The sequence below is a fragment of the Hyperoodon ampullatus genome (genome assembly GCF_949752795.1).
Source record: "Hyperoodon ampullatus genome assembly, chromosome: 16".
Taxonomy (NCBI): domain Eukaryota; kingdom Metazoa; phylum Chordata; class Mammalia; order Artiodactyla; family Ziphiidae; genus Hyperoodon; species Hyperoodon ampullatus.
The window spans coordinates 57,273,630-57,287,934 of record NC_136929.1 but is presented as its reverse complement, the minus strand read 5'-3'; the positions used below and the strand labels follow the sequence as shown (position 1 = coordinate 57,287,934).

Here is a 14,305-nt window from a genome sequence, read left to right as displayed (position 1 = left end):
AAGTTTTCCGTAAAGCTGCCTTTATATAACACAGCCTCCCTGTTGGAGGAAATCTACTGAACCATCAATGCTGTAACACAAAATAGTTTGATGTAGTAGTTCTCTCAGGTGTATGCATGCCTTAGAGGACTAACACAGTAAACAGAGGCCCAATGAGGAAATCCCTGCTGGTTAAATTTCCGGCACCTCAGACACTGACAACACTGGTACTTGGCAGCAGGTAGGCCTTCCAGGAGCATCTGAACTCTCGGCACAAGACAACCGCTCCCACATACCACTCACCCTAGTTATGTTCCTCTAAGAGGATCCAAGGGTAAATGGTGCTCCCGTTCCCATCAGCTAGGATGGCTATTTGAAATTACCTCTAGAAAAGTTCCCAGAGATAAGGCCATGGGTTGGTCATTCCCACTGCAGAAGGTGTAAAAGTTTAAAAATGGCCCCTGAGAAGTTGGTCTACATTAAAACATGGCCAGGCTCCATCATTCAATGCCTGCTTTCAGGTGGGCACTAGCCTAAAGTCAGACCCAGAAATTTTTGTTTTTTCTTTCTATTATAATCTTGACAGAATCACAGACCACTAGACTTCCACCAAGGAGAGAGGTCCAGAATCAAACTCCTTCCCTGGGTAGAAGAGAAATTTTTTTTCTCCAGATTGTTTTCCCCTTTGCTTCTCATCATTTCACAGATTTTGTTGTGAGTCCACAGGTCTTCAGTAAGAAATAATGGCACCTCGATTTATCCTGTTCAAAGACAGTGCCCAGGACTTCCTTAGGTTACTCTTGAAAAGTGGATATTTAAAAAAAATTTTCATATAGAAATGAACTCTTGAATGGTAAAGAGGATTTCATACACAGAGGTAGGGATTCAATGTGACGAACCTTTAAAAATAACTTAAGGAGCGCTGCTTTGAAGGTGATCTTTTCCTACTTTGTCGTAAGTTTCTTAGTACTTTTTCCCTAAACCTTGATATTTTTCAAAACTTTAGTTTTACTGATATTTCTAAACAGCAGAAGAAACACCCTATCCCAAGTGTTTGAGTCCCTCATTCTCTCCACATACAAGTGTTTTCGAGGGATTGCCCTTCCTCGAAGAAGTGGTCTGTTTCCTTTGTCAGGAAAATGCTTTGAACTTGCTCTGTGACTGCTGGTTTCTGCTCTGATAGATCTATTCTTGGATAGAAGTTATGACTGAGTGGTATCCTGATATGGTTGAAAAAATCCACATTGGATCCTCATATGAGAAGTACCCACTTTATGTTTTAAAGGTATGTTGTGGGAAGAGTCGTTGACCTTTCAACTTTGGGGGATGTGTTAAATTCTCCAGCAGTGCTTGTTATTACTTGGATTTTTTTTGTTTTTTGAGTTCTGGAAATATGTGTATTATAAGTGTTCCTCAACTTTAATATCCAGCTATTTAGGGATTGGTTATTACCTTTAAATTTTTTTCCTTTACTAATGTAGTGTTGGTCTAAGAGTATCAACTCTGTGACATAGATAAGCCATTTAACCTTCCTGGGCTTTAATGCCTACCTTCATAAAATGAGGGGAGTGGTCTAGATTAAATTTCAAATCCTGTTTTATTAACACCACCTCTGACTAACTGACTTAGGCAAAAAAAAAAAGAGTAGGGGAATCTGTGATTGAACAAATATTGACATTGATACAGTTTTTAGAACCAAAGAAAAGTTGAACGGCGAAACTTAGGAAAGGATAGGAACCAGGGCAATGCTGGGATTTGGGGCAGCAGGGCTGATATGATAGCTTTTGCTTCAGTCACCACCTGTCTGGTTCTTTATTTTCAGTTGAATAAATTGGCCTTAGTAAAGTCAATGAATGTGGCCACAGGAAGAACATTGGGAGCCATGAAACCAAACTAATTCCTGCCTGTTAATTTCTAATTCTGCAGTTCTGTTTTTTTAACCACTCTTTCCCCCGAAGGAAAAAAATAAATAAATAAAATAAATTAAAAAGAAGCTCTGGAAAAAAAATTAATCATTGGAAAAATACATCTGATTTAGGAACATTTAATTTATACATAGTTTCCCAACATTATCTAAATTGTGATAGGTGGACCTCTTCGATCATCCAAAGATAAGATTTTGACTCAGGATTTCTGGGTTTTCATCTGTTCTGACAAGAACTTGCAGTGCAAACTCAAGGCAGACGTAGGAAAATTGGGTCCTCTTGGCAGCCAAGTTGGTCAACCAGACTGGATCCATGTAATCATGGCCTACCCACCCATGACATTTACTTTCAGCCGTGTTGTGTGTACTCTTTGGAACTTGTGTTTCTGGGACCTAATGTACATGTTGGAAAACCATGCTTTCTGCATGCATTACTCCCAATCGTACTCAACCAAGGATGTGCACATCATGTGAGTCTCTGGGATTCCTTCGTCTTCCCAGTGTAAGGACCAGCACCAAGAGAATTTGCTCAGCACAGTAAAACAGAAGGTCTAGTAAGGCAACTAGTGCAGACAACTCAGGATTTCTTTTACACTGAGTAGATTAAATCAGCTGGGTAGTTCTCCTCTTTGTACAATTTGACCCTTTGTGGCCAAAGCCATTTGACTTTCTCACTTGCCTTCTTATTGGATATCACTAGCTCCAGGTTAGTTAAGAAGAACCTCCCTGAGTGGCATAGATGGGAGTTTAAAAATCGAACTCTCTCTTTTTCTTGTTTTGGAATTCCAACCCCACATAGTTGTTTGATTTTGCAACACTCTTCTCCCTTCCCTCCATACTCTAAAATGTGTGTCTAACTAATGTTTAAAAGCAAATGAATTATGATTCATTTTGTTTGGAGGTGTTTTTGAGAATTCTTCTAAAGACATCAAAGCCTATCATGGAGGAAAGGTTGGGAGTTCTTATTCCAGAAAGCTGGCAGCTCCACTAGTCCCCCAGATGGTAAAGCAGAATGACGCTTCTGTCCCCAGACCTGTTGGTAATAAATTGGTGTGAAGCTAGATGTGTGCTTCTTTTTGTGTGAAATAGGGAAATAATCTACACATTAAGAGTGTGCACCCGGGGAAAATGGTGAGGGAACCCAAGTTTATCTTGGACCACTGGCTTTCCTCTCCCAAGCCTTTCTCTGTCCCACCCCTCCCACAGAAAACTGTGCACCCAACACATAACCGCTTAATTCTAACTAGAGTGTGAAGGTATGGCCTGAAACACTAGTTCCCTGCTGTCTACTTCTACACCCACCTCATGCAGCACTGGTATCGCAAGGGGATTGTGAGGGAATAAAAAGAGCTTTACACAAGACTAAATCAACTATACTTCAATAAAAAATTTTAAACATTAAAAAAAATAAAAGTTAAAGAAAAAAGAGTTTTAAATCGAGTCCTGGCTTCAGACCTCAGTCCCAACCCTCACCAGCTATGTGACCTTAGCTACTATCCTTTAATCACACCAGCTTTTAATTTCCCTTGAGAATTCTCAAAGGAATGCAGAGAATAATGCATATTTCATAGATTTGCTAAAAGGATTAAGTAGAAGCACTATATATATGGAAGTTATTATCCTGAAGCCTCTTATTACTGTTTTTTGATTTTCTCTGTGCAGGTTTCTAGAAAAGAACAAAGGCCCAAAATTGCCATGTGGATTGACTGTGGAATCCATGCCAGAGAGTGGATCTCTCCTGCTTTCTGCTTGTGGTTCATAGGCTCTGTAAGTATTCACATTCTCTTAAGCCAGGGTTTCCCAATATGTGGCCTAAGACCACTGGCATCAGAATCAACTGGCCTGTTTATTAGATGCATTTTCCCAAGTCACATCCTAGAATTCATGACTTAAAATGTCTGGAGGTGAGACTTGGGTATCTACAATCTTCACTATCGTCTCAGGTGACTTTTATGCATATTAAGTTTGAGAACCAAGACTTTAAGCATTTAAATTACCCTAAAGATTGTCTGTCTTATCCTTTTTACATTTCTGGCTGGTGCTAAACACTGGAACATAATTAAGAAATAGTATACCATCATGGTATGTTTCCTAAGTAAAAGAAAGAACTGAAGCAATTATCGGAATTGAGTCCCAATGAATTTTTTTCTTTTGATTTGAATTATGCAGATAGCTTTTGCCATATTCTGCCCTTAGAAATTGAACATAAAGCAACATTACAGAGCAGATCGTATTATCCCATATATCATAATAGGGAATTTTGTCCCCGAAGAAGGCCTCGGCATCAAAAAATCCATATATGAGACAAAGCGTACACCATAAAAGTAAAAAGTATAATGACTGTAAACCTCTATAATAAATGAAAACCGTAAAAATTATGCTTCATATCCTATAAAATGGGCATATATGTCCTCTACACTGATTCATACAAAGAGCTATCGCCACCGGAAGAATAACCTGAAGCATGTGTCCTTCTGATAATGGTTTTTGTTGTCTCTGTATCCACACAAATGTCTCTGTATCTATCTGGACAAATAAATCTCTACCTACCTTTACTTGCCTTACCATCTTCTCTTCCCACCAACGGAACTGCAGAATCCCCGAGCCTACTGAAAAGTTCCCAACCGCCAGACCCTAAACACAGCCACTTGATGATCTGGAACCTTCCCCAACCTGGGTAGTTTTGTTCATTTTTAGGTAATGAAGGGAGCAGCACTTAGTGGAGAGAGACACATGCAAAGCGAGAGGGGAAGAATATTTCTTTTTCATTCTGTCACCGAACCTGAAAAGGTCTGGAAAGAAACTCCGGCTGTAGGGACTCTAATGCATATCGGTAAAGTTGTCCCTAGCGGCTGTCCCTCCTACCCTGACATCTCTTCCCTCCGGTTCCATGTGACCCTCTCCCTCCACCCACGTGCTGAATCTTTGTAAGATTCAGTTTGTTATTCCACCAATATGATAAATTGCCGATGAGGTTCTTTTTTCTCCTCCAACTCTTGCCACAGTTCTGAATGAATGAAAAGTCCGTATGGGATGCGGGTCCCTAACAGCCGAGAAGCCTGCAGGCAGGGGCAGGGGACCGATGCCTCAGCCGAATGCCCCCCCACCCCCACCCCAGGCTGAGAGAAGGGGCTTGTGTCCGAGGACGCTGTCCTCCGGAACTGCCCCACCCCACCGAGCAGCCCCTTTTGCGTCCCCCAGACCGGTTCCCCTTCGGCCTCCTTCAGCATCCGAGGTGGGCACGTGTGGCTCCGAGGGGACGCCACCCCGGCTGCGACCATCGGGGGCTTCCCTTCCGAAGGGGCTACCTCCCGGCCCCAAAGCCATGTCCACGCTGCCCTGGGAGCCCCGGGACTGCCGGGTTAGGACGGTAGCAGCCTTGGATGACTTTCTCAAAGAGGGTAGAGGAATTTTGCCTCCACGGGCCACAGGCAGCAGGGCTGGGAGAAGAAATAGACTCGCACCTTAGCTCATGTAAATAATGATTTTCGAGCTCAAGAAGAGAATATTGGTGGAGTGGAAATGGTAGGTGAGAATGGGGAGGAAATCTGAGTAAGCCAGTTGGCTTTTAAGCCAAAAGGATTCCTCTTTGTTTATCTTTGAGACACTCCGACCCTGAGAATAGCTTTAAAAGGGAAATTAGTGCTGAGACGGTAATTAGTGGTGAGAGCCTCTTCAGCCAGCAGGCACTCCGTAGCTACGGAGCACGGGGGGGCTCGGGGCAGTTCCTGTCACCCGTTTGTACACAATAGGGCCGGGAGATTCAAGAGGATGTATGTGTATGGCTTCCTCATCCCACTTGACTTTTCATGATTCTGGGTTCTTAACGACCCAGGACGTTCACTTCAGCCAGAACCACTGTTCTGTATCCGTGTGTCTCTGCTTTTAGACTTGGCTGGGCTGTCAGACCCGATTCTTGGCTTGGGTTTCCAGAAGCCATCGGCAAACATACACACGCATACTGGAGCTGCCACATTTATCCCTTTGCCTGCAGCCTACTTCGGGGGAAAAAAGTGCCTTACTGACTGTAGCCATTACAGTAGCCAGTGTATTTTGACAGGTGCCTATCCTTTAAAAAAAAAAAAAAAAAGTTCTCGTGTTTTGTTTTGTTTTGTTTTGTTTTTAATTGCTGGCCTACTCTGAAATCCCTGGCAGATCACTGGGCCATTGGATTTTTTCCATTATGTTCATTACCATGTACCTCAGATCTCTCTCTCTCTCTGTTACAGTTTCTCGTCTTGGACTTTCTTTTATTATTATTATAATTTTTTTTTTGCTTTAAAATGAGTGTGATGCCATATCCAGTCAATTTTATTCTCTCACCGTGTACTCGGTAAGAGATGTGGGTGTTTATTTAGTCGGCATGTGAGCAAGTGCTAAAGTAGCATGATCAGTATACACAGAAGGTTTTTAGGAAGTATGGGAAAAAAATGTTGTATTGGCCATGAGGGTGACATGGTAGAGTCAAGCTGCCTTTTCAGAGGTCCTATCTGTTCAGTGTTAAGTGATTTTTAAAAATAATAACCTGCTTTTCTGACTAACTTAAAGATGGATTTGAAAATGGTTTTGGATGCAATTAGGTTGTGCTATTTGGACAATAAACTCACCTTGACCTAAAAAAAAAAAGTTCATATGTGAGATTCATCTAACAAATTATCTTCTCAGCTCCTTGAACTCTTTTACATGACTAAACCTAACGTTAACTCTGTTTTAGTAAATTTCTCCCATGGCCATTATCTGGAGCTCAGAAAGAATTCTCTCTCTGATCCTTAGATCCAGAATATGACCATGGACAGTGACCAGGAAGGCCAGGGGGAGCCTCTGAAGACACTGACTTCTTAATTTCCTCTCATTCCTTACACTTGCTATGTATGCTTTTTTTCCCCCCTTTAGTATATTTCCAGTCCTTGGATATATCTGCTTCCTTCTAATTCATCAGCTCCTTTCCAGGGATCTCTTCCTTCCCTAACTAGTATGAATCCCATCAAAAACCACCCTTCACCCGTATCCTGAATTTCTTGCTACCTTGATCTGCCCTTTAGGAATTCCAACCCCAAACACCCCACAGAATTAACCAGCCTTCTTCTGAGCCACCCTGCACATCCCAATTTTACTATTATAACGTTGAATTGTTGTTCTCTCCTTTCCAACTTAACACTTTTCTTAGCTTTTTAAGGGCAATGATTATCTCTAAAGTCATTTTTTTTTTGGTTCTTATAACATTGAATTGTTAGAACATTGAATTGTTGTTCTCTCCTTCCCAACTTAACACTTTTCTTAGCTTTTTAAGGGCAATGATTATCTCTAAAGTCATTTTTTTTGGTTCTTATAACATTGAATTGTTACAACATTGAATTGTTGTTCTCTCCTTCCCAACTTAACACTTTTCTTAGCTTTTTAAGGGCAATGATTATCTCTAAACTCATTTTTTTTGGCTCCCCATAACTGTGTATTTTTTGGTCCACATAATCAGCACTCAACATCCATTTCTTGTATTTGAAATGTAAATTAATGCTGCAGGTTCAGGCTGAAATACAACTCTGGGGTCCAGAGAGGACTTAAGCAGTGCCTACTACTAGGCTACTTTCTTGCCATTGGGGAAGGTCTAAATTATCCATCCATACTTCGAGATTGGAGAAAACCGGGACTTATAGCTCTTTGCTGTATTTCTAATTGTCATGAGAATAACAGTTTATTTCAAAATCTCCCATTCATAGTGTCTTATATGCCTTTATGTACTAATTTATTCTCTGTCGAATGGTTATTGGTTAATTTCTTGGCAGGCCTTGTTGTTGTTGTCCAGGATTGTAAGAAAGACAAAGCTTCAGCATCCCCCAGGCAAAGAGAGCTGAGTAATCATCTGTCACAGGTCCAGCTGATAGGAATTAGTCGAGCCTTTATCTCCTGCCCTCTAAGTGCTCCCTTGCTCTTGTGCTCTCCTCTGGCACCCTCCATCCTCATCTTTCTTCTTGCTTTTTGTTTTTGTTTTAAAAAGTAAGACAGTGATTTCAATTATGTTACTTATCTTACTGGTGAGTCATTCCTTCAACAAATATTTATGTATTTTCTTTGTGTGTCAGGCATAATTTCTGTAGTGACCAGCCTCATGAACAGTGATTCATTCACTAGATATAAAACCATAACTGTAAATATATTTATAGAATACTGTGAAAACTCATCAGATAACACATGCTTGGAGAGTCCCATGATACACAGATCAAAAATTAATAGTAAAGAATTAGATCCATGAACATGATCAACTTGGTTGAAAATGTTATTTTAAAAAAATCATGTCTTTAAACAGTTGATATACTGTCAGAATTACGAGGCTTATAGAGTTCTAGAAGTTATTTCAGTGACATGATTAGATATTTAGATGGCCTACTTTTGAAATATAAATAACTGGATAAATGTCACATCTGAAAATATTTTTATAAGTAACGTTTTACAAAGTTAATTAAGAACATTTCCTTGATTTCTCTATATCTATGTAACCCTACCCCCACCCCTGCCTTTTTATTGAAGTATAGTTGATTTACAATGTTATGTTAGTTTCAGGTGTACAGCAAATAGATTCATATATATATATATATATAAATGTTCTTTTTCAAATTCTATTCCCTCATAGATTATTAGAAAATATTGAGTATAGTTCCCTGTGCTCTACAGTAGGTTCCTGCTGGCTATCTATTTTCTATATAGTAGTGTATATATGTCAATCCCAAACTCCTAATTTATCCCTCCCCTCATTTCCCCTTTGGTAACTGTAAGTTTGTTTTCTATGTCTGTGTATGTAACCCTACCGTTAGTCCCCACATGCCTGAAGGAAACACAGGTTTGCCCAGTTACCAAGTTCAACCCAGTCTTTCCCTTAGCCAATCAGGAAGATACCTCAGGTCGTGAGGATTCTGCAACATTACCTGGCTAATCCGTTCAGGTTGGTCTTCCATCGGGGTCCACTTCTCCTCTTGCAGGCATTAAGAAGTCCCCTTATTGCATTTTCCCTCTATCCTTCCTTTTTCTAAGCCTCTCCCCTAAGATCATGGTCTCATCCTGCTGTTGCTCCTCAGATTGTCACCAATTCCCACTTGCTCTGGACTCTCGTCTTCTTTAATTGTGGACCTAAACAGGCTCACCACCAGTCCAGATGGTGCCTTTGTGCAGAATCAAACAGCTAGCTATCCACATGCAAAAGAATGAATTCAGACTCCTACCTCACACTATATGCAAATGTTAATGCAAAAATGGGTCAGACACCTAAATTTAAAAAATTAATTGTAAAATTCTTAGAAGAAAACATAGAAGTAGTAAATCTTTGGGACTTTGGATTAGGCAATGAGTTATTAGATATGACACCAAAAGCACAAGCAACCAAAGAGAAAAAGAGATAAATGGGACTTTACCAAAATTAAAAACCTTTGTGCTTTTCCAGGGACACTATCAAGAAAGTTAGAAGACAACTCACAGAATGGGAGAAAATTTTTGCAAATCATATATATGATCAGGGACTCATATCCAAAATATATAAATAACTTTTACAAATAAACAGTAAGAAGACAAATAAAAGACAATTTTGAATGGGCAAAATATCTGAAAGGACAATTCTCCAAAGAAGATATACAAATAGCCAATAAGCATTATGAAAATATGCTCAACATCATTAGTCATTAGGGAAATATGAATCAAAACCACAGTGAGATACCACTTCATGCCCACCAGGATGGCTAAAATTTTAAAAAGACAGATAATAGCAAATATTGGTAAGAGTGTGGAAAAATTGGAACTCTCATCCGTTGCTGTTGGGATCATAAAATGGTGCAGACACTTTAGAAAACAGTTTGGCAGTTCCTCAAAAGTTTAAGCATAGAGTTACCATTTGACCCTGCAATTCCACTCCTAGGTGTACAGCCAAGAGACTTGAACACGTATGTTTACAAATGTTCAAAGCAACATTATTCATAAGTCAAAAAGTGGAAACAATCCAAACGTCCATTAACTTATGAGTGGATAAATAAAATGTGGTATATCCTTACGGTGGAATACCATTCAGCAATGAAAAGGAATGAAGTACTGATTCATGCTACCACATAGATGAATCTTGAAAACGTTATGCTAAGTGATAGAAGCCAGACACAAAAGGCCATATATTTTATTATTCCACTTACATGAAATGTCCAGAATGGGCAGATCCACAGAGACAGAAAGTTGATTCGTGGTTGCCAGGCTGGGGGAAGAGGAGAAAGGAGAAGGGGGGTAATTCCTAATGGCTAAGGGATTTTTGGGTTTTGGTGTTGGTGGGCGGGGTGATAAAAATATTCTACAATCAGATAGTGGTGATGGTTGCATAACTCTGTGATATAAAATCCACTGAATTGTGCACTTAAAATGGTGAATTTTCTGGCATGTGAATTATATCTCAATAAAGCTGTTAAAAGCTAGACACCCCTTCTTCTGGGATTTCAGCTGCACACATGAAAGTAGGGCTTGACACAGAGTATAGGCTATATTTCAGCCCGCACTCACTCATTCTGTTTGGAGCCCTGCTTCTGAGACAAGAAATTCTCAGACTAACATTGATCATCTCTCAGAGACTAACTTTTTCCTGAAAGACTCCCATCCAACCATTGCTAAAGTAGGAGAGAAATACAGAGAGTGAAAAGGACAAAAAAAAAAAACAACCATAGCACATCTATTAAAATTTCAGCAAACATTGTAGAAATAAAAATGATAAATGCTTTATTATTTGAAAGAAAATAAGATCTCCTAATCTTTTTTTCTGATAATGAATGCCACATTATTACTGAAAAATGACTAACATAAATTTACAAATTTGTAGCATAAAAATGTATTTAACTAGTCGCTCAACTATTTAAAAGATTGCCTCTTTCATTCTATAAAATTACTTCCTTTTCATTAAGTTTTTGTTTCTGACCTATAGTAGATTAAAAAGTAACTTGTACTTTTGCTTTCCTTTCTCCCATATTTAATAAGTGGTTATCTATGGCAAATAATTTAAATTTGACTATTGTGGTTGTTCTAGGAAAATATGGATATAATATTTTAAATATTTAAAGAAAAGATGGTAAAGTTTTAGCTATAGCAAAGGTAAGATTTAAAAGACATTTTTCTTGGATATTAACCCCTTATTGGTCATATCATTTGCAAATATTTTCTCACATTCAGTAGTTTGTCTCCTAATTTTGTCGATGGTTTCCTTTTTTTCTTTTTTTTTGTGAACCACTGTATTGTACACCTGTAACTTAAATAAAGTTGTACAGCAACTATACTTCAATTTTTAAAAAAGACATTTTCTTTTTATCAACAATGAAAAAATACTTAACAAAGTCTTTTGAGTAAAGTTTAAATCAACAACTAATTGTGAACTAATCCACAAATTAAAATGTAACAATGTTGCCACAAATGAAGAATTTATACCAAAGCTTAGTCCTGGATGAAATGATCTAACTGGCTGAAATTTGTCTTTGTGCTTCTGCTACGTCTATATTTGGTCATTTTGGAGTGAACTTCTCAGTCGTTGGAATGTGGATGTCCTTGGGTCATGTTAAAATATGTGACCCTAAGCTGGGTATGAGTCTAAAGCACAGAAGAGCAGTGTCAGATGATATCTGTTACGAAACTCATAGCCAGTACCTAGGAAAAGCTACCACTGGCTTTAAAGCCAAATGATCTGATGCTTGGGAAACAAACTCGATTCTAGCAAAAATTTAGCTCACAACTTATAAGGACAATGCAGAAAATATTATCTAGACATGTGTGGGAATAAGACAAGGTTAGTCTAAGCTTTGATTGAGATGGATTATTGTGAAAAGAGTGGAAATATAGGTGTTTGTTTCCTTAAATCTTTGTACTGGTCTTTAGGCTTTAATAAAGAATTCTTTTTGTTCCTTGAAGGAAGTTTTAGAAAATAGATGGTTGAATTTTCTGCCTCCATAAATAGAAAGACCAATTGTCCCATGTCCAGGGCATTTACCACCACTTGGCAACATAGTACCCTAAGTTCAGACTTTTCAAGGAATTAATAATCTTCTTGAAAGTTGAATCTGCAAATCTAAACATCTCAAAAAATTTTTTAATAAAAAAATAGACTAAGTTTAGTGGATGTTAACTAGACGGATATTAACTAGACTTATTGTGGTGATCACTTCACTATATACACAAATTTGAATCATTATATTATACACCTTAAATTAATACAGTTGACCCTTGAACAATGCAGGGGTGAGGGGTGCCAACCCTCCCTACACTTGAAAATCCATGTATAACTTTACAGTCAGCCCTCCATATCCACAGTTCTGCATCTGTGGATTCAATGAGCTGCAGATCATGTAGTACTATAAAAATCTGAAAAAAATCTGCATACAAGTGGACCCACACAGTTCAAACCTGTGTTGTTCAAGGATTATATGCCAATTATATCTCAGTTAAAGAAGAAGACACAGACTAAGTTTAGAAGGACATAAAAGATATATCATCAAATATACTTGGTTTAATTTATAGGTAACTCGTTTCTATGGGAAAGAAAATCTGCCTACCAGTCTTCTGAGGCACATGGATTTCTATGTTATGCCGGTGGTTAACGTGGATGGTTATGACTACACATGGAAAAAGGTAGGTGAAGGTAAAGAAAACAAAACGGGTACAGGATACATAGGCTGAATTATTTATAGAATCCTGGACCCTGGCATAATGGTTTTATTATGAAAAAATTTTTTTAATTCATTATGGAAAAGTTCAAACATATGAGTGGGAATAATTGTATGGTAAACTCCTATGTACCCATCACACAGCCAATCAACTCATAGCCAATCTTTTTTCATCTATATCCCCAACTCCCTTCTATCTTACCCATATTATTTTGAAGCAAATCTCAGATACCATATCATTTCATCAATAAATATTTCAGTATGCCTCTCTAAAAGAGGTCTTAAAATAAATAACGGTACAATTATACCTAAAAATGAACAATAATTATTTACTAGCATAAGATTTCCAAGCAGTGTTTAAATTTCCAATTGTATCATAACTTTTTAAAAAGTTTATTTCTTTGGTTCAGGATCCAAATAAGGATAATATATTGTGATTGGTTTATAGCTTTTATTTTTATTTTAATCTGTAGATTCTCTCTCCATCTCTCTTTTTCTCTATTTCCTTGCAATTTTTTCATTGAAGAAAAGAGCTTCCTGTTGTCTGGATTTGCTAATTGCTTTGCCATGTTCCTTTGTCCTCTGTATTTTCTAAAACTTGATATTTGGATTCTAGAAGCTTTATAAGATTCAGGTTTGACGTTTTTGGCAAGACTACTTCATTGTGATAGTGTGTTCTCCCAACAGGAGGTGCACAATGGCTGGCTGTATCTCTTTTTGTGATGTTAGCTACCCTGATGCGCAGTGCCTACATCCATTCATTCTTACTAGGAATTGATTGAATGGTATTTTGATTGTAAAATTATGAATTGCAAGTATTAGAACAGCATTCTAACCAAACGTGCATTGTAGCAGAATTGCATTCTAACCAATATGCAAATTAATCCTAGTACCCTTTAACCCAATCATGAACATAAGTATGAATATCATGGTCCGTCTCATCTATACTGGAAACCGTTACTATTTCTAATCCATCAACATCATGATTCATGTAAAATTACTCAAGTGATATGAAGTACAGTCCTTTCTAATTTAATGCAGGGCACATAAAAACATAGTTGAACATATATGAAAAACCTACTTGAATAGCACATACAAACACTAAGGGGAATGAGAATAATTGCAGTGATTAGATACATAAGGAATTATACAGGAATTATTTTGTGTAGAGGGTAATTTAAACAGAAGAGATAGGAATAGTGAAGGAGATTGATGAAAAAGTCATCTCAGGGAAGAGGAATACTGTGAGCAAAAGTCTGTCCGTAGGAGTGAGCAAACCCTGAACTAAGTAAATGAGAAATACCTAGTATGTACCTAACACAAAACTGGTGTTCAATAAATGGTCACATTTGTAGGTTGCTATTACAATAAATTTATGCCTTCACTGGAATCACAGTGGAATTCAGCCACCTTTTAGATATTCTTACTCCCCAACTGTCCTTTGTATCTTAACTCTGCCAATTAGTCCCTGAAGTGTGAGAACTTGATTTCCTCAGAACAACTGTTGGTACCAGAATCACAGGTCTGGGGTTGGAAGCAGACTGGGAGGCTTGGCAAAAGTGTTGGTGGAATAGGGAAAAGTGTGCTATGTCATCCCAACCCAGAACTTAAACAAAGTCTGTGCAACTGTTTACATGATCAAATTCCCAGATTACCCCAAGAACCCAATGGAGTATTTCTTTTACATTTAAAAACCAGAGTTGAATCAGTATAATCAAAGGAGCCATCAGGCTAGAGG

General features: G+C 38.2%; 1 protein-coding gene across 2 annotated transcripts in view; it reads left to right on the top strand.

Moving 5' to 3' along the window:
- CPB2 (carboxypeptidase B2) overlaps positions 1-14,305 on the top strand; it is a gene marked incomplete at both ends in the record, with an annotated part of 48,515 nt that overhangs the window by 18,691 nt on the left and 15,519 nt on the right. Inside the window, 3 exons of one of the 2 annotated variants that reach the window (XM_079721968.1) lie at positions 1,163-1,264; positions 3,566-3,670; positions 12,422-12,532. In XM_079721968.1, the coding sequence (XP_079578094.1) occupies positions 1,163-1,264; positions 3,566-3,670; positions 12,422-12,532 (318 nt within the window). The remainder of the gene's footprint in view (positions 1-1,162; positions 1,265-3,565; positions 3,671-12,421; positions 12,533-14,305) is intronic. The other variant, XM_079721969.1, reaches the window with a different exon arrangement.